Source organism: Agelaius tricolor, unplaced genomic scaffold, assembly GCF_023055355.1.
Source record: "Agelaius tricolor isolate 1412-34295 unplaced genomic scaffold, bAgeTri1.0.p SCAF_10, whole genome shotgun sequence".
Classification (NCBI taxonomy): domain Eukaryota; kingdom Metazoa; phylum Chordata; class Aves; order Passeriformes; family Icteridae; genus Agelaius; species Agelaius tricolor.
The window spans coordinates 20,170,070-20,189,382 of NW_027269270.1; the positions used below are offsets into that span (position 1 = coordinate 20,170,070).

At 59.9% G+C, this 19,313-nt stretch overlaps 1 protein-coding gene across 1 annotated transcript in view; it reads right to left on the bottom strand.

Moving 5' to 3' along the window:
• The window catches only part of ASIC4 (acid sensing ion channel subunit family member 4), a 29,376-nt gene extending 14,213 nt beyond the window's left edge, over positions 1–15,163 (bottom strand). The window contains exon 1 of the mRNA XM_071435091.1: positions 13,542–15,163. Coding sequence (XP_071291192.1) covers positions 13,542–14,117 — 576 coding nt within the window. The 5' untranslated portion in view covers positions 14,118–15,163. The remainder of the gene's footprint in view (positions 1–13,541) is intronic.
• Between the last annotated feature and the right edge of the window lie 4,150 nt (positions 15,164–19,313).

Below are 19,313 nucleotides of genomic sequence, written 5' to 3' on the forward strand. Positions count from 1 at the left end.
GGGTAGCTATGGGAACCAGGGCTTCATGCACCCCTGTGCTCCAGGGTGACATGAGACAAGCAGGAATACCCTCAAAAGGGGAACTTGGCTCCAAAACACCCTGCTGTGCCATGATCCCTCACCTGCTCCGTGCTGCCTGCCCCCAGGCCATGCTCCCCACCACTGATTTCCCTGGGGCCAGCAGGGATTGCCCTGAGCCACCTGGTGCAACCAGGCAGGGGCTGAACCAGGCTAAATCCCCGAGCAGCAGGAGGGGTAGCCACCTGCCAGCATCCTCCCCATCTCTGAAGGCACCACATAAGCCCCACACAGCTCTCACACCTCCCTGCCCCATCCAAACTCCCACCTCTTCCCTTTCTCCTCCCCTCCAGCCGCTGACCCCCGACACTGCTGTGGGCTTTGCTCTCTCTGACAACATGAATTTGACTCCAATATGTCAGAACTGAAGGAAACAACATGCAAGGAAACAGCCTGAGTGAGCCCTGGATGCACCCTCCTCCTCAGGGCCAGGGATGCACCCCCTTCCTGGGGCCAAGAGGCCAGTGGGGATGATGGTGCAACCCGACAGCACACAGGGAGTCCTAGTGAAGTGGGGTGATCACAGCTCAGTGGGAAAGGGCTCCTTAATAGCTGAGCCCTTTTAGCAGAGATTAGGGAGCTGCACTGCTTTGATCTTTGATTGCCAATTTGCATCTTGAAGGCGCTGGGACCTCATCCAGCCTCAGCGCAGCCCTTTGTGGTTATCTCGTGGCTAATGGATTTGTTCTTAATGCCGGAGCGTGCAGGCTAAAGGCTGATTAAACCCTCTCCGCGGCGCTAAATCAATGGAACAAACATGATAGGGGTTGGCTTTCCCCAGCCTGGGTGCTCCTGGGCAGAGGGGCTGATGGAGAGAGCCCCCGCAGCCGGGCACTGACAGGGGATCCCTCCTTGGGGCTGCCGGCAAGGGGAAGAGCTGCGGGTACTGGCAGGCAGGGACAACCTGCAGCCCATATCCTTCTGTCCCTATCGTCCCCATTGTCTGCTCTCCATGGAGGTGATGGGCTGTGTGTCTCAGGACTCCCAAGGCATCTGCTTCTCCTGCATGTTTGGGTCACATTGCCCATATGCTGGTCCTTGGCACCTGCAGGAGCTCCTCAGTTGTCCTCTTCAGCTCCTCCCAGCTCCCAGGGCTTGCTGTGGGAGCAAGGACAGGGATGGGGGAAGGCAACCTGCCCCTGCAGCTGGGGATCTCCTTCTCCCCTCTTTACACCCCTTTGTCTCCCACACAAAGGGGAGCAGCAGTGGCAGCTCCCACCTCCTCTCTTCAGACCATTTCCCCCTACCCCTGGTTGGATCCAGTGCCTCATTCCTAGGACTGTATGCTGCTCCCAGCATTCCATACATCACATGCTGGGAGCAGATATATCTGTGCACACTTTCCATAATGTCTGAGATGTCCATTGCATGGCCAGCTTCAGAAAAATACAATTCCCATTGTGTATGCAGGCAGCACAAACAGAGGGGTCAAAATGCTCCCTGCTCACTCATGCCCCAGGAAAAGCTGATCCTTCCTCCTAATCACTGCCTGGGCTGTGGGCCTGGGAATGGGGGCTGAGCACCTGAGACAGGCAGGACTAAAGATTTGGGGACTAGGAGCTGTGGGGAATATGAGTGAAGATGAGGGTTGTGTGGCTGCACGCTGGGAGGAGACTGTCTGAGAGCATTTTGCAACTTCTGGTTTTTGCAGGGCTCATGGCATTGCCCCGGCTGCTGCCAGGTCAAAGCTACCTGCAGTTGACAGGAGCCCTGATCAGAGACCTTACTCCAGAGCCCTGCTCCTGTGCTGGAGGATGACACATGACCTGCAACACAGGTAAGCTCAGAACAGCACCCTGCTGGGAACCAGTCCATGGGGAAAAGGCGTTGGAAGCCCCCCATGGGCCCCAGACTGTGCCCATGCCAGGCTCAATCCCGGTGAGCAGCTGCCTCAGAAGCAGCTGAGCTGCTGCACAGCATGGAGCTGGTAGGATCACACAGTGAGATTCCCATCGGCAAAGCTCACTATTGAAACATCTCCTCTTTGCCAATATTTGCCAAGCATGGGAGATAAAGTAGCTACAAGTCGTCAATGCCGGAATTTCAGTCCACTAAGGCTGGCAGTGGAGGGGCAGCCAGGCAGTCAGGCAGCTCCCAGAGGTGGGCGGTCCTGCCAGCTCAGCCCACCAAGCCCCCTGCAGCAGTGCAAGGAGAGCCAGGATCCCTCCATGCTGGTGCACACCTCCTCTGGAGCCTGGGATGGATGCTGCTGCCAAGGGCACCACTGCCTCTGCCACCCTGCCCTGGGCATCAGCACAGCCCCCCCTCCTGCCAGAACCCCCACCTCTGCACCATGACAGCCATCTCTACCACGTCAGCATCTCCCTGAAATTCTCAATGCAGCACCAATCCCCTGGCTCCAGCGCTGGGCATCCACTCCATGTCATCCCAGTGACCCCAGTATCACTGCCCTGCCCTGCCTGCACCACACATCCCTTTCTCCCCCTTGCTCCAGGCTGCCTGTGCAGTCTCTGCAGTAGTCCATAAGAGGATGAGACAGGACACAATGCTGAGATACAGCTCCTGGAGGAGAAGCCCAGAGCATTATCAGCACAGGGAGTTAATTAAGGTCATGTCAGGCGATAAGGAAACAGGATGTCAGAGCAGCAGCAGCAGCACAGGGGGGTCAGAGCCTGAAAAACTCCCTCTGAAAAGCAGCTCCACTGAGATGTGATCAGCCAGGTGCTTGGGGACAGAGCAGCTGTCACGGCCACACAGGCAGGGCTCCATGTATGGCACTGTACATGCTGTACCATGCCCAGTAGAGGACAGAATGGGATGGGGTAAAATGGGATGGGGATGAGGATGGGTGGAGTGGGGTGGGGATGGAGATGGGGTGGAATGGGATGGGAATGGGGATGGGCAGGAGGCCTGGCAATACACCATTTCCTGGGCCAGGAGAGCCTTCTGAACAGTCCTGCTTACTTCCTCCTGTCTTTATGAAGAAGCAATGCATCTTGGTGTGACCAGTGTCATGCCAACAGGGCAGGAATTACCGTGAACCCCTGCCCATAATTAGCACATGTAATTGCAGACACTCTCTAATTATCAGGATCTCAGAGCTGGGTATGGCAGACTGCTTGACAATGCTTGCATTGCTCCTGCCTCAGACTGTTCACCCTCTTGCTCAGTGATGACTTCACCCCCGAGCCAGGCAGTGCCATGGGGCTGGGAGAGCCAGCCTGACCTGGCATGGCACACCACAGTCACAGCAGGGTGGTGGGAGCAGGCTGTGGACAGGGGGACAGCACAGGGGACACGCTGCCAGTGCAAATCCATCTTTCCTGCACAAATTGCAGCACGACCTGTTGCCCTGCCTTGCTGGGCAAGTGCTGAGCTGATGGGACATAATTAATACTTGCATCAATCTCAGCTGGATTTGCATAGTGCCCTCAGTCCCAGGCTGCTCAGGGAGGCAGGCTGCTCCCAGCCTTTCCCAGGGGCAGCAGCACCAGATGCTGGGCTGGCCCTGCCTCCTCTGCAGGAGTCACAGCCCCAGCATGGCCCCTGACTTGCCCCCACATGCACCCTAGCCCTCCTTGCACTGCAGGCCCCTTCCCTGCCCTGCTCCAGCCACTGGAGCATTGAAGACAGATGGAGATGCTTCTCTCTGCTGTGGTCTCTCCCTCACTCCTTGTGCTATGAAGAAATTGTGGAGACAGCAGCTTGGGAGTGAAGGACGCAGCAAGTTTTGGAGGGCAAAGGGATAAGGCTGAGCTGCAAACACCCCCAGGCAGCTGGGAGGGGCATGGCAGTGCCCACCTCTGCATGCCCAGATGGAGTTAAGGTCCTTGAGAGAAAGGCAGCATCCACAGACAGTGCCTCTTTCCTGGAATACTCAGTTCCCTCCTGCCCCGGTGCTGCTCCCATGGCCCAGGTGAATCCCCCCATCTCATCAGTGAAGGGGTCTGGGAGGAAGAAGATCCAGGGGAGAAAAGACCCTGGGGTGGTGGCAGGAACACCAAGATGCAGGCAGGGACCACAGCCCTCACCTTGCTGCCCTGTGGGTGCACAGGCGGGGGGGGGTAGAGGGACGGGGCAGTACAGGGATGTGCAGGGTGTCACTAACCCCAGAGATGACAGGCTGGTGACATATCCTCATGCAGCTGAGCACAGTGCCTCTGCATGGCTGCTGACACCACTGACAGCTGCTCCCAGCCCCGTGACACCGCAGGGACCACCACACTCCAGGCACAGCCGGACTATCGACGGATACAGAGCGAGACATGGGCACATCTCCAGCCCCTGGCCCTGCTCACAAGCTCTCTGCAGCCCCTGCCACCGATGTGTTCCACCCCTGCCTGGCCAGAGGACCCACAGCATCTGCAGCACCGGCATCACCTACAGCACCTGCTATCCAGCCCACCCTGCACACAGGGGACGTGGCCACTGATTGTGACTGTGTCCAGAGTGGGGTCACACTGATTGCAGCTGCCCAGATGAGTGCATCCAGCTCAATCAGAGCTGCACAGCCCTCCTGCATGCCGGGCACCAGGAATTAAACTGCTAATGAGCTGCTGGCTGGAGGGCCGGCAGTTAGTCATTAATCAGAGGCTCTATTCTGACAAGGCTGTGCCTCCTCTCCCTTCCTGCCCTGCACATCCAAGAGCAAGTGGCCAGCAGTGACCAGGGTGTCCCTCAGACCCTGCTCCCTGCCTGGCTCGGCTCCAACACAAAGAGGGGTCCCCAACCCCTGTGCCACTGGGACACAGTGCCTACAGGTCCTTCCAGCCACTGGCTTTCCTGTCCCCCAGCTCCTCCTCCACTCACCTCCCCCAAGCTGCCATCAGGTGAGAACCTTTTGTTCTGCTGGAAGAAAACCTGTTGAGCCCAGCTGAGCTCAGCTGATGCTCATCATGTGCAGAGTGTGCTCAGGCTTCTGTCTGAGAGCCCAGAGATGAGCCAAGTGATCTGGAGAGCATCTGCAGAGGGGCTTCACCAGGGTGGCAGGGGAGGATCAGCCATGCAGCCAGTGATATCTCCTGGGGACAGAGCAGGCACATGCAGCAGCCCTGAGTCCCAGTGCACCAGGGTGGAGGTTCAGTCCCCTGACCCAATCCAGCAGTGCCATTTTCCACCCTCACCTTCTGCCTTCTGCTGGCACAATGGTGGCATGGTGGGTGATGGAGCTGGCAGAGCCCTGCCTGTGCCTGGCACAGCACAGAGGGCATGGTGGGGGAAGGCTTTCAATGTGAGCAGGGGAGAGCCATTCACAGAACAGTGCAGGGAGCTGCAGGGAAGCTACTTGACCTTGAGCCTGCCTGCTCCCTGCTCGAACCCTTCATGGTCATGGCAGAGTCAGGACAGGGCAGGACATGGCAGAGGTGTCAGCACCCTCCTGTCCTCTCACCCTCCCTTGGCAGTGCCTGGGAGAAAAGGCCAGGAACTGGCAAGGAGCAGGTTAGAGATGCACGTTTTCCTCTATTGCACAATTAATCATGAGAAGTTTTTCCTCCTTTCATGCATGAAACAGAATTTGGCAGGGCACTCTGACCACAGGGACTGGCTGCATGCTCTCCAGTAAAAACCCAGCCACATCTGGCTAAGAAATAACCTCAGAGCATCCCTGTGTGTGCAGGTGGAGAGAGACAATGCTAGGCCAGGCAGAAAAATCCAGTGGGGTTTGGTTTGCAGCCCCTCATGTAGTAAGCACCTTCAGCTCCTGGTGTTTGTTCCCCCCTCCTCATCCCCCTGCACACACATGGCCATGTTGAGTTGTTGGTGCCTTCATCCCTGCCTGTAGGCCCTGTTATTCCAGTCGTGGACATAAAAATACCCGGGCAGGGACATCCACCCTGTGGCAGCATCCCCTGTCTGAGCTCTCATCCCACCCTGTCTGCCTCCCCCTGCCCACTCCATCCACTAGCCTGACTGGAGCCTCAGCCCATCCTTTCCCAGAGGGAAAGCGAGCTGAAGCCTCCCCAACAGCGTTCCAGTTATTTGTTATTGGAAAAAGGGGGAAATACGTTTTTCTACAATTATTGTTTTTTCCACCTGACTGGCTGCAAACTTGTTAATTTTTTTCTTTAATGTGTGAACAGTGTCGACGGCAGCTGCATGTCAAATGACTCTACGCCCTATCTGCGGGTCCCTGGCTGGCTTTCAGCACTCACACCGCAAACATTGCCTTCTATAAATAAAGGCCTATATCTCATCAATGGCAGAACAGCAGAGCTTTATATAGTCGTCTTACATAAAACCGTCTCTCTTTATGGGCTTCAAACCATTTGCGTCACTTAGTGCAGCTCCGTAAACCTCCTTCCCCAGACACTCCCTCATGGAGGGAGACCCGGCACGGCTGCCCCATGCCCCAGGGAGGAGCTGGGATCCCCTCTCTGCCTGGGGCTGTCCCCCGGTGCCTTTGCAGGGCCAGGTGGCAGCTGGGTCCTTGTTCCCCTACCCCACAGCCTTGGCATGTGCCTCCCTCCAGCCCGCCCAGCCTTGGCACCAAGTGCCAGGATGGCAGCCGGCACTGCCAGGCACTCCAGAGCTTGGGGATGGTTGGCCAAGGGCCAACATCACTCACTGTGCCCTTGTGACCTTGTCCCTGACACCTGTCCTCGGGCAGCACAGTCATGGATGCTGGGAGGTGCTGTTCTGTCCTCTGTCACTTGGGAATCAGGGACCTGAGGGCGCAGGGTGACTGGGGACACGGTGCCAGGCTGGGGGGACAGACCAGCTCACAGCAGCTCTAACTCTGACATGCAGAGAGCACAAGTCTGGCCATGGCTTTCAACCCAACTGCCCAGTGAGCGTCTGTAGTGCAGGATCCTGGGGGCTGCCCCCATGGCCACAGGTCCCAGCCCCAGGCTCCTGCAGTCCCCAGGGCCCCTGGCTCCATATGGCAGAGCCTTCCCTCCGGCTCGCCCGCAGGCACCCGCCTGCCCGCGGCGATGGATCGTGGGGGGGTGATGAGGGGGGCGGGGGTGCAGAGACTCCTACTGGGGCTGCAGCAATGCCGGCCTGCAGGAGGCAGCCCACACCCCTTCTGGGACTCCAGGAGCTGGGGGGGGCACGGGGGGGGGGGGGGGGGGGGGGAGGTGACAGAGCTGCAGAGACCGTGGTGACAAGCCTTCCTTTACCTCCATGACATCCCAGCTGACTACCCCAGGGGGCTGGAGCCAGAAGGAGACAGGGATCTAACAGCATAATGGCACTGGAGCCTGTGGTGCACTCTGACCCATGGCTGTCCCCAGTGCTGTCCATGGAACCCCTGCCACAGCTGGCACTGGCATAAAGGATGGGGCCACAGCAATGCCCTTCAGCAGTGGGGCCACATGGCATCCAACCATGCCACTGGCACAGGGCACCTGCACCCCAGCCAGCCCTGCCCCATGCCCAGCCAGCCATGCAGCACCCCATGAACCCCCCTGCCCCATCTGCCACCCTGCCCCCTGTCAGCCCTACTGCCCTGTGTTCCCACTGCCCCATGGTCCCACTGTGGCCCCAGGCACCAGCCAGCACCAGCTCCTGGAGCCAATCCCCTCTGCTATCTTGTCCCCATTCCTCTCGCAGCCATCCGAGGTGCCCAGCCCCCTCTGCAGCCAGCAGTGCCCCACAGTCACCCCACGGGTGCCCTGGCCCCAGGGGGCAGCACTGTCCCCCTCCATTCAGCCTGGCACGTGGGCCCAGCCTCACGGCACGTCCCACATCCCTGGGGAGACACACCAGGCGCGGGCGTCCTGGCCGCTGGCTCCCCCCGTATCAGAGACAGGCTTATTAAGTGTGTGATATTAAATTACCCAGATAAGAGCATAAGAGCTTTTAAAGTCAATTCATTAAATATAATTATGAAGAGAGCTTTTTTATGCTCACGGTGATCCGATCTCAATCAGGGAGACGGTGGGAAAGCCGTCGGCTCCTCCAGCATCTCTGCTCCCCCGCTGCGTCGCCTCCGCACCCCCCTGCTCCCCCGCCTCGCCCCCCTCCTGCAGGGAGCTGGCACCCACCACCATGGCCCTTGATGCCTACCCCACTGCCCTGGCACCCTCTCTGCAGTGCTGCTGCTGGTGTCAGTGCCACCCCACTTGGATGGAGGTGGCATGGGGGTCCGCTTAGCAAAGGAAGGGGAAGGGGAGGCAATGGGTGTGAGATGGTGGGGGCAGTGGCAGTGGGGTAGAGGGCAGCAGGGTGTGGAGATGCTCAAGCACAAGAGGCAGGGGGCTGGGAGCCCCGTATAGGTTCTTCCCAGCCATGGATCCCCTTGTCCCCATGATCCAGCCCCCTTGCTGTCCCCTGCAGACCAGCCTCCTCAGACACCTCATGATGCATCACTCCTCAGGCAGGAGGGGTGCATGCTTGCCTCCCATCCCACATTCATTAATGGCACTTTGTGACCAATTAGTATCTTCCAACCAGGTGGAACCTGTCCTGACCCATGGCCAGATCCCTCATGTGCATGCCAGGCCTTTGCACCAGGCACCCCTCTTGCTCCATGCACCCCCAGCCATAGCCCATGGTGCAGATGCACTTGGGGCTGTTCCCAGATTTATTGGGGGAATCCATGAGGAAGCAGTGGTCTCAAAGATACCTCATGACCCCCACACCAATAACGTCTTCCCAGCCATCTGAAAGAGAGTCAGATTGCCAAAACGCCTGCTTGTCCCCTAGTCACCCCACCCCACTGTCATGAGGGACTTTGCAGCGACACCCCTAGGTGCAGCCAACCCCTTGTTCTCCTACCACAGTGTCCCAAAATCCCATTATCCCCAAATCCACACACTTGCACCTGGGACAAGGAGCAGCAGCATGGCTGGCAGGGAGCAAGGTGGGCTCCACACTGGGGTCCCTGCAGAAGGCTTCGGTGGGGGCTGGTGGGAGCAGCTACCCGCTGCTGGGAGCTGCTGGACTGACATTTATTTTTAGACGTGAATTGTATAAATTAGCATTTCTCAGCGGATTAAGCAGCAGGAATTGTGTAAAATTAAATGGCAACGAATTGCATTAAAGTCCCCCGTTTTCTGGCACAAACAGCGCCTCGAGCCGTGCCCAGGCGGCTCATGTGTAACAGCGCCGGAGATGGCGCTGCGCTGCTCCGGACAGAGCACGGCCAACCTGCGACGCGTCTGCACTGCCCGGGACACAGGGCTGGAAAGGCACAAGCACAGTGGCCAGACTGCGAGGATGGAGGGCTCCAGATGGGCTGTGAGCCCCTGAGTAGCTGGCTAAGGCGCTGGGCTGGGACCGCAGGACGTGGATGCAGTGAGTGGAATGCTGTAACCCAGATGGGCACAGATGGGCTCAGTTGAGCAGCTCGCGGGCATGGGATCAGTGAGGGATGCTCCAGCCTCTCCTGGGCACTGACACCACCAGCCCCAGCCCAGCCAGTCCCTGCCAGGCATGGCAGGACACCCATCACAGTCACGGCCATGTCACTCTCCAAAGGAGGTGATGCTGTGCTGGGACCCCAAGAGCCACTCTGTGCCCCAGCCAGGGCAGGTTCTGCAGTACCTGGAGCCCACTGAGCAGCTGAGGGAGGCCCAGCCCTGCACAGGAGTACAGGGAAAATGGAGTGGTTGAATGCCAGGGGCTGAGCAGGCACCAGGCAGGGCAGGGCAGGTGAAAAACAATCAGTCCATCTCTTTTACCCAGTAAAAATAGGTTGAAAATGTGACATTTATTAAGTACGATTCTGGTGGAAAGGTCAGAGAGTTCCCATGTCAGGAACAGTGGGAGAGCCTTGCTGGGAGGAGGCGACAGCCTGCTGCCCCCGCCCACCCCCTGAACCAGGATCTCCTGTGTGCATGTGGAATGCAACTGAGGATGTTGCCCGTCTCAGCACAGGGCTTCCCCCTCTGGGGTCGGCACGGGGTGCTGGGGAGATCCCTCTCACAGCCCAAATCCCGGGCAGGTAGGAGGCCTAGCATGGAGAGCCGGGGCCGCTGCCAGCTCCGAGAGGCACTGCCAGCTCTCAGCAACCTCCCTGCTCCCCCCCAGCTTCCAGCCCCGGCACAACTGGCTTCGGCAGCCACACATCACAAACAAAAGGCTTTTGACAACGAATGAGGTTTTGAGAAAGGCACTGGGCTCCTTCCCGGCCGCGAGAGCGGAGGCTCCTGCTGCAGCCACTGCCGGCAAACAGGCGGGATGCTGCTGCCAGCTGAGGGGGGCCCCTCCATGCGCTTCTTCCCACAGCCCCCAAACTCCTGCACACCCCATCTGGCTGTACCCCCATCTCCAGAGCACTGTCAGGAAGGCTCCCCCTTGCCTCAGTGCCACCTGACATGGCCAGAACTGGCCTCGGGTTGTGGCTGTACCGGGGTGCCAGGCAGGGAGCTTAGGGGGATGCAAGCCACCCGCAGCAGCTCAGCCCCAGCCCTGTGGGGACACTTCCCAGCCTCCTGCTGAATGGCATGTATAGAGCACCACGGATTTCCTGCACCAGCACCCTCAGCTCTGCAGCTGCACTGCCCAGCCAGGAGTGCTCCCCACCAAGGCACCCATCGGACAGCCCAGTGTTAGCGGGCACTGGGCAGTGCCCCGAGCACTGCAGGGCCTGGGGGGCTGTGCAGCATGGTGGGCACAGCTCAGTGGGTCAGAAGAGGCTCTGCCAAGGCTCCAGCATGGCCCTCTAGCAGCCAGCACGGGGGCACATTTGTCAGCAGGGCTGCAGGGAGCCTTGCTGCGGCTCAGGGTTGTCCCCGCCGCTGGGGAGATTTACAGCCCAGCCGGGCTTTATTACATGGAAGATGCTTACGCTGGGGATTTTTTTTTTTCCCGATAGTTTCTTAATTTGCTGTCCCATAAAGAATGTGGATTTGTGACGTTGAATAGGGGAAGATCATTTAGCACTCACGGCTCTTACTTAAAGGATCCGCACAAGTTATTTATTGCGTGAGCACGGGCTGCAAGCAGCAGTGCAAGGGGACAGGCTCCAGCCCTGGCACTGCTCCTGCTCCTGGACAGGCAGTCGGCGGCAGCCCCACAGCTTGGCCACTCTCATGCTGAAAAACTTCCAGCCTCTGGACAAAGTCCACCTCGTGCCCAGAGGGAAGGAAAGACTCCAGCGCTCCTGCAAGCATGGCTGCAGGGAAAGCTCCTTCCCTTCTCCAGTGTCACTGGGGGACAGTCTCTGCTACAGAGGCTGCTCACTGTGGGCTCAGTGCCCTGGGACCCCAAGCCATTTGCCCTACTGGGATGTGCTGCAGTCTGGGAGCCCCCCATCACTGCTAGGACATGCTGTGACTCACACACTCGCCCACAGCAGAGCAGGCACAAAAGCTTTCTGAACATGAAGGCTCACATGGGGACCCAGAAATGGGACCAACAAAGCTTGGAGCTCCCCACCACATAAGCAGCCTTCACTGGGGCCACAGCTACGAGGCACAGGAGTACCCAAGCCCACACAGCACAGCTGGGACTCAACCCGCCTGCCAAGAAGCCTGTGTTGTGTTTCAGTCATTCCCAGGAGGCACAAGGGACCGATTTGGCTTAGGGAATGGGAGTAGAAGGTTCCAGCTGCAAATGGTGTGATGCCTTGACAGGTCCCACTGCTGCATGGAAGGGCTCTGGGACATGTTATGTGGCAGAGAGTTGTATCACATCTTCACCATCCCTCCCCACACTCATCTCTGCAGCCTCTCCTGCCCCAGGTTCACCCCTTTGCTGCAGGCAAGTAAGAGGCGACAGGTACGCCCCTTTCTGCTGACAGCCCCTGATACCTCAAAGGCCAGAAATGTAGAGCTGTGGACAGGGTGGGTGGAGGGTTTAGGAGCCCTATGCTCCCCTTCTTTGGGCATAAGCCCATGGGTCGGCTGGCACTAGCCATTCTTACACCTGAAACCTGCTCCAGTGCAGAGTGCCAGCACACCAGAGCCTGGCTGCCTGGGCATCCCCAGGGCATTCTCATAAGCAGATGAGGTAGGCAGGCCAGCTGGTCCTGCACAGCCACATGCTGAGAAACTGGGTCCCAGTGACTGTCCTGGTGGTCACCCTTCACTGCCACACAGCACAGCACATGTCACACACTCTGTCCACGCTGTGGGAAACCTGCACCGCTCCATCCACCTGAGCTCTGCCCTGCCAACATCACAGTGCGGCTCAGCACACACCAAATCCCATTGCTACGCTGTGCCTCTGCCCAGCACAAGGCTGGGCTCGCTGCCTCCCCCGCAAACCAAGGCTGTGCAGGATCCTCCAGGAGGATCCCAGGGCTGGAGTCAGCATGGCCAAGCCACGTGCAGGACGGTCCAGCACCAGAGCTTCCTGCTCCAAACCCTGCTGAACCACACTGCTCCCTGGCAAACTCCAGCAGCTGGCGTAGAGCAGGCACAGAGCCCAGCAAATCCCCAGGAGGAGGAGTGGGGCTGCCCGCCTGCTGTCCCCCGCTCCTTCTTCCCACTCCACTGCAGTGTCCCCTGCCACCACCAACCCCCCGCACAGGGAGCCCCCCCTGCAAAGTCTCTTTCCCAGGGACAGCATCACTCTGCACATTGAGCAGGCTTTGTACCGATGGGCACGAAGTGAAACGGAACATGCTGCATCAGCCATTTTCAGCCCCACGGAGCCTCCTCTCTTCCCCAGTATCCTGCACAGCCCATGGCATCACACCCCACTCCCCGGCACGAGCGGGGTTCGGCTGGCAGCGCCGCTCCTGAGAAGGCGGGAGCCAGCTGAGCAGTAGCCCCTGGCAGCCGTAGGAGAGAGGCGGCTCATTTCCAGAGTCATTAAGGTCTGAAAAGGGTCCCATCAGGTATTCCGCCCGTTCAGCACATTTATTTTCCCAAACCACAGCGGGGATTTATGATTCCAGGCTCAATATTGGTGAGAGCCGCACACTGGCGGCGGTCGGCCAGGGGCTCTGTGCCTGGGCAGACTGGGCGCTGCTTGGAAGAGGCCGTGCTGCCAGTCCCGGGCAGTGAGTGGCAGCCCCGGGCAGCCCCCGCTCGCCCGGCTGTAGCCGTGCCTCCAGAGCGGAGCGGCTCGGCATTTGTGCTCGGCATGTGCACACGTGCGTGTGCAATGCCTGCAGTCCCCACATTTACACACATCCCAGTGCTAATCCCACAAATGCAGGAGGGTTCCCCTGCGTACAAAGGGTCTCTGCCTGCCCCCCTGTTCCAGCCCCTCTCGCTGAGTGAAGCATCCCGTGTCAGGGCACTTCGATCCGGGGGAAGAGCAGGCTGGAGCAGGACTCTGTGCCACAGCTTTCCCCCTGGCCGCCGCACACCCACCCTGGGGACCGCTGGACCCTGCTGCTCACCCACCGCGGCTCCTGCCCGTGAGCCCCTCAGTCACAGACCTGCGACAGCCCAGTCCTGTGGCGCAGAGCCCTGCTGAGAGCTCCCACGGAGGATCCTCTCCCTCTCTCCCTGTGAAACTTGGAGGGAAACTCAAATAGAGAGAGCTGCAAACTTCAGCAGCCGGAGTGAGCCAGGGAGCCCTGCTCCGGTGCGACGCGATCGGGTGGGTGCCCCCCGTGCCGGTAGGGGCCCCTAGGGAAGCTGAGCCAGGTGTGCACTCACCACAGTGAAATCGCGGGATGAGCAGTTCTCGCCGCTGAAGTTGCAGCTCTTGAGCATGTCGTCGAGTTGGTGGCCGGTGCGGTTGACAATGTCAGCCATGTCGGGGTCAGGGTAGAGCAAGTCCGTGGCCTTGTGACCATCCCGGTCCTTGGGAGGCAGCCCGGTCATGTTGGCCAAGTGAAAGATGTCGGCGTCGGTGAGTGCCGAGTGGCGGTAGCGGTTGATGTTGCAGATGGTGATGGCCGGGAACACCATCTCACGGATGGCCTCCTCGTCCAGGGCCATGACGTGGGGGTGCTCCAGGTAGAGCAGCGCCGACTTGGCCGCCTGGTAGAGGAAGAAGGCGAGGGAGGCCAGGAAGGCAAATGCCCAGAGGGTCTGGCGCACGCCCAGCCGTCCCGACCGGCAGATGTGTCCCAAGCCGTGCAGCGTGCTGGTGCTGGCAAAGGTGGCCAGATCCCGGGAGCGGGGCCGGGCAGGCTCCTCGATCAGGCTCTCCTTGTCCCCTTCTTCTTTCTCCTTCTGCTTCTCATCCTCTTCAGCAAATTTGATTTTACACACGATCTCAATCGGCATCTGCCCCGTGCAGCTGGTGTGCCCAGCCAGCGAGCTGCCCCCTGGCACAGGCACCGGCCGAGAGCCCGGCCAGGCGCTGGGAGGGGGTTCGGGTCCCCCCCAAGCCCCAGCACGGCACCGGGAGGGCCGAGCCGTCTCGGGAGGGAAGCGCAGCCCCTCTCAGCAGCTCCGAGCCGCCGCTTCCCTCTTGTCTCACTAGTCGATCGTCTCCTTGTGCCTTCGCTTATCAGCACAAATACAGCTGTCAAAAACCCCTCTCTCTCCTCTCCCTCGCTCTGTCTCTCTGCCTCTCTCCTTCGCTCCTCTCTGGTTAAGACCCCAGCAGATACAGGCAGCATTTAGGCATCATGTGCTAATAAAATCCAGGGAATACTTAATAATTCAAGACATGTCAACATTATTTCATCGTCAAATAAAGAGCAAGCGTCAGAGAAAAGAGGCAGTGTGAAGGGCCCGGCGCCTCCGGGGCAGGGAGCCACGCTGCGCCCTCTCCCCAGCTCCGGCCCCGAAGTGCTGCCGGAGCCACTTGTTTGAATGGCTCGGGAGCCGCCGGAGCCGAGCCGTGCCGAGCGGAACCGAGCCGTGCCGCGCCGTGCGATGCCGAGTCGTTCGTGCCGCGCCGCGCCGTGCGATGCCGAGCCGTGCCGAGCCGTGCCGTGGCGGGCGGGGCACGAAGCCTGTCCCCCGCCGTCGCCGCTGCCGCCGCGCTCTCCGCCTGGCCCCGCCGTGCCCCGCCGGCCCGTGCGCCCCGGGGCAGAGCGCGGCGCGGCTCGGCGGGGGCGGGCAGCCTGCGGGCAGCTCGCCCGGCGGCCCCCTCCTGCTCGCCCGCCTGCGGACTCCTCCTGCCTCGGCGGCTCCCTGGCCGTTAACCGCCTCCCTGCCGCGGCCCGCCGCGACCCACGGCGGCCAGCGCCGAGTCACGGCCGTCCCGACCCCGGCCCCGGCTGTCCCGGCGGGATCCGGCCGGCGAGACGCCCCCGGAGCGGGGCTGAACACGGGGCGCCAGGGGTGCACTTTGCCGTGCCTCCCCCCGGCCCCGCCGTGTTCCTCGGTGCCCCGGAGCCAGGAGAGCGGCAGTATCGCCTCCCGCGCCCTGTGTCCGCCGCCCCCCTCTTCACCGCGCTCGCTGTGCACCCGGGATGGGCTCATCCGGCTTAATTTCTGCCCCCTTCCCTCCCTCCCTCCCTCGGTGCTCCTCATTGTTCTACGGCAGCGCACAAGTGGGGGGCACCACAGGCAGGGACCAACTCTGCTAGAAAGGCTGAGCCGGGGTAGCGCTCACCCTGTCCTGCCCTGCCGAGCCCTTGCTCCTCTCGGGGTCTGCTCCCTCCAGGGCACGCTGCCGTCGACCCTCGCACAGCCCCATCAGCACCCAGCCCCCGAGGCAGCATTGCCCTGCACGCAGCGTGACAAGCAGGGTGTCCTCCTGCCCCGTCCTGTCCTGCCCGTGGCAGTGGGGCTCTCCTAGCCTGGCTCGGTCATGAGGTGATGGGTTCAACCTTGAGGCACCAACCACATGGCACCTGGGTCTGTCTCTTCCCAATGCACAGCATCTCTGACAGCAAGTTTTAATCTCTCCCAGTTTCCTGCCTTGGTTTCACCAGCTGGGGACGGAGGGTTTGCTGAACCAACCCACTCACTCACAAGTCAAGCAACCCTCCGTGACACTGCCTTGTGGCACAGTGGTGGGGGAAACACCATCTCCCTGTCCCCAGAGCAAGCCCAGCACTGGGTACCCCCCCCAGCAGACAGGGCTCTGCTGAGAAGGTGCGTGCCTGGCAGGGAATCCAGGGTCTCCGGAGGACAAGTGATGAGACAGCCGCCCAGGAGCGCGACAGAGGCCTCGCCTCTCCTCGGGGACTGCGCCGCAGGTCAGCGTGACCTTCACTGTGCTGCCAATGCCAACGGCAAAGCTTTCCCCAGCCGTCCGGCAAGCGCACATGCATCTTCAATCTTCCCATCGATCTGTGCATGGCACACATGTTTCTGCCTCTCTGTGGGTCAATACAGCATGATAGGCTGCCTCCGGCAAGGAGCACGCACAGCCCCAGCCGCCTGTTTTCCCTGCCCAGGGGATGCAGCATGCACGTGCCAGCCCTGCACCTCCAGCTCCGAAGGACGTGGTAGGAGCAGGCTGGGCAGGTGGCCCAAGCTCTGCTGCCACCACAGGTGCCCCAGCCACACAGCCACCAGGGCCCAGATGCTTCCACAGGGACCCTTGGCTCCCTGGGGGATGCTTGGCCCAGCCGGGACCATAGGCGGAAACAGCCTGATCCTGTGGAAGGAGTTTCCATGGAGTGAGCAATGGCCAGCCCTGAGTCTTTGGTCTGCAGAGCTGGATGTGTAGTCCCTGCCTGCACCTCTCAGATGCTGTGGTGGCAAGGGACATGAGGGCATGGAGGGTCTGCCAGGCAGGTCACCCCATAAGCACAGACCCTGAGGTACAGGGCAAACTGAGCTGTGTGAGTGTGGGACCAGCTGGAGCCCAGTGTCCTGTGTGCTGGACAGTCATGGCACAGGAGCAGGACTGTCCCTTGGCTCCCCCCAGGACCCTGTCCCCCATACCAAGGGGATCACACACCCCTGCTTTCTCTGTCCCCATACCAGGGGGATCACACACCCCTGCTTTCTCTGTCCCCCATACCAGGGGGATCACATCCCCCTGCTTTCTCTGTCCCCATACCAGGGGGATCACACACCCCTGCTTTCTCTGTCCCCCATACTAGGGGGATCACATCCCCCTGCTTTCTCTGTCCCCATACCAGGGGGATCACATCCCCCTGCTTTCTCTGTTCCCCATACCAAGGGGATGACATCCCCCTGCTTTCTCTGGGCGTCTTCAACTCCATCATTAACTGCCACCTGGACTAGGGACATGTTTCAGCACCATCCTCACAGCATGATCCCCTCCTGAGTGGCCAAAGAGGTAAGTCCTCTCCCATCTCCTTTCCTGGCTCTCCTCTCCTGTTGTACTCTACTCCTGCCTGCCCACCCAGCAAGGGCAAAGGGGTGTTGGGGACTCATCTCCTTGCAGGATTACCCAAGGCTAGAGTGCAGCCAGGGTGGGTTGGGATCAAGCTGTGCCCCAGTGAGTGGCACCCATAGCACAAGCCCCATGCCCAGCTGCAGCTGCAGGCCTTTTACAAGCCATGGAGAGGGGAGGACTATGGATTCACAGCCAGGGAGCTCTGGGAGAGAGACCATGCTGGGAGAGACAGTGGGACGGAGGTGCAGGGAGTGGGGAAGCAGCATGGCTTGGGAAGCCAGGCAGTAGGGCTTAGGGACTGCTTTCTACCCAGACAAGGCAAAGAACAAAGCATGAGCTAGGAATGGCTGGTGCTGTCTGCAGTGTGTCAGTGTTGCTGACACGTCTGCAGGTCCCCAAGGTTCCACACCGGAGCCTCTCACCTGTGGCTGAGTGCCTGCACATGGAGGCATGAGGCCACATGGGGGGACTCTGTGGTGTGTAGTGGGGCTCATCTGCCCCTTCACCTGGCCACATGCAGCTACAGAGTCTGTTCACCCCCTGATGCTCCCTCATCCACTCCTTGGATAGGATGCTAACAGTCAGGAGAAACACAATGCCCTGGGCTCCTGTGCTGACTTCACCAGCCACTGTGCAAGCCAACACGATGGGAGAGCCAGCCAAGGGCTTGCCAGCAGACTGGGAGAGTGGAGTCTCTCCTGGTTACCCCTGTGCCCCCCAGCCAGGGGAATGCTGATCGTCAGGGACTTGGCACAGGGCCCATGTACTCCACTCAGATGATGGGGGGAGGCTGCGGGTGCCAGGGAAGACAGGACTGGAATTCAAAATGATGTTGACAAATTGGAGAAATGGCCTGAAAACAATCAGATACAATTCAAAAGGACAAGAACTGGGCTGGGGTGGGAAGCAAATCTGCCCGGAAAGCAGAGGGCGAGCGGCTGGAGGGCAGGGCTGCCAAGTGGGCAGGAGGACAGGACAGAGCCTGGCCCAGCAGTGGGCAGCAACATCAGCTTGTCTGAGTTTAACACCAGACCCCCGGACAATCCCAGGTGGATAAACAAGGCATGCAGAGGGGTGGAACCCTCAGGCAGGACATGTTCTGCAGGTGCAGTTATCTGTGTGAGCAGGAGCTGTTTCCCGATGCCCAGCAGCCAGGCAGATGCTTGGAAAAGCAGCTGGGAGTTAGGAGAAAATAGGAGAAACCTCCTTCATTTGGGATATGGGATCTATCAGTTTAATGTGGGATCTCTGGCAGCCCTGCAACTGCACTGAACTCAGTGAAAAGGACAATGTTGCTCAGGGCTGCGTGAGAAGGAGAATCATTGTGAGGCATCTGAGGCGTTTGCTGGCGGCAAGGCCTTACTGGGAGCCCTGTGTCAGGTCTGGGACACACATCAAGAAAAATCCAAACTAATTGTATGGAGTTTAGAGGATGGCAGTAACAGAGAGCAGTGATGGAAACTGGCTGGAGACACTGGAGCTTTGGGTGAGAGCAGAGGGGGTTAAGAGGCTGTATCCATGGACAAAATAACAGCACAGAAGGAGGGGGCTTTCTACAACATCAGGGCTCTGACACACCCACAGAACACAGCAGGAGACAGGTGAAGCCTACACATGGGAGAAGCTGGCCCCACAGTCTGCAGGGATGCTTGGTGAACCTAACCCTGCTGTGGTGCCCTCCAGCACCCTCATGGTGACTCATCCCCTCCAAGACACAGGCACTGGCTGTTTCTATTCTTAGCCCAGTCCAGATGAGGGTTTGGATGTGATTTCCCTCTCTTGTCACCCAGCCAAGGGATTGACTCTTCCATACCAAGACCCAAACTCCCACTGCACTCCATCACTGGTGCTGTGCCACTGCAGTGAGCTCACCCTCCCAGCCAGCCTGTGGGACTGCAGCTCCTCAGGAGGGACACAGGGGATCAGCTCAGGGCACCAAGAGTGACATGGCAGGGGCAGCCCTGGAGGGTGGGGGACATGGGTGACCAGACAGTTACAGACCTGGGTGGTCAGCAGGCAGCTGTCCAACAGGAGACCCCCATCAGGGAGCTCCCACCTGATACCCTGCTGGCCAAACTGGCCAGGATATGGATGCAGCTTGCTGAGTGCTTTACTGCCAGCCCAAGCCATGAGCTGGCTGCTACATCTTCCTCACCAGCTCCTCACACTCCAGAGCTGGCGCTGGCCACGGCCCCACGCCCAGAGGGAAG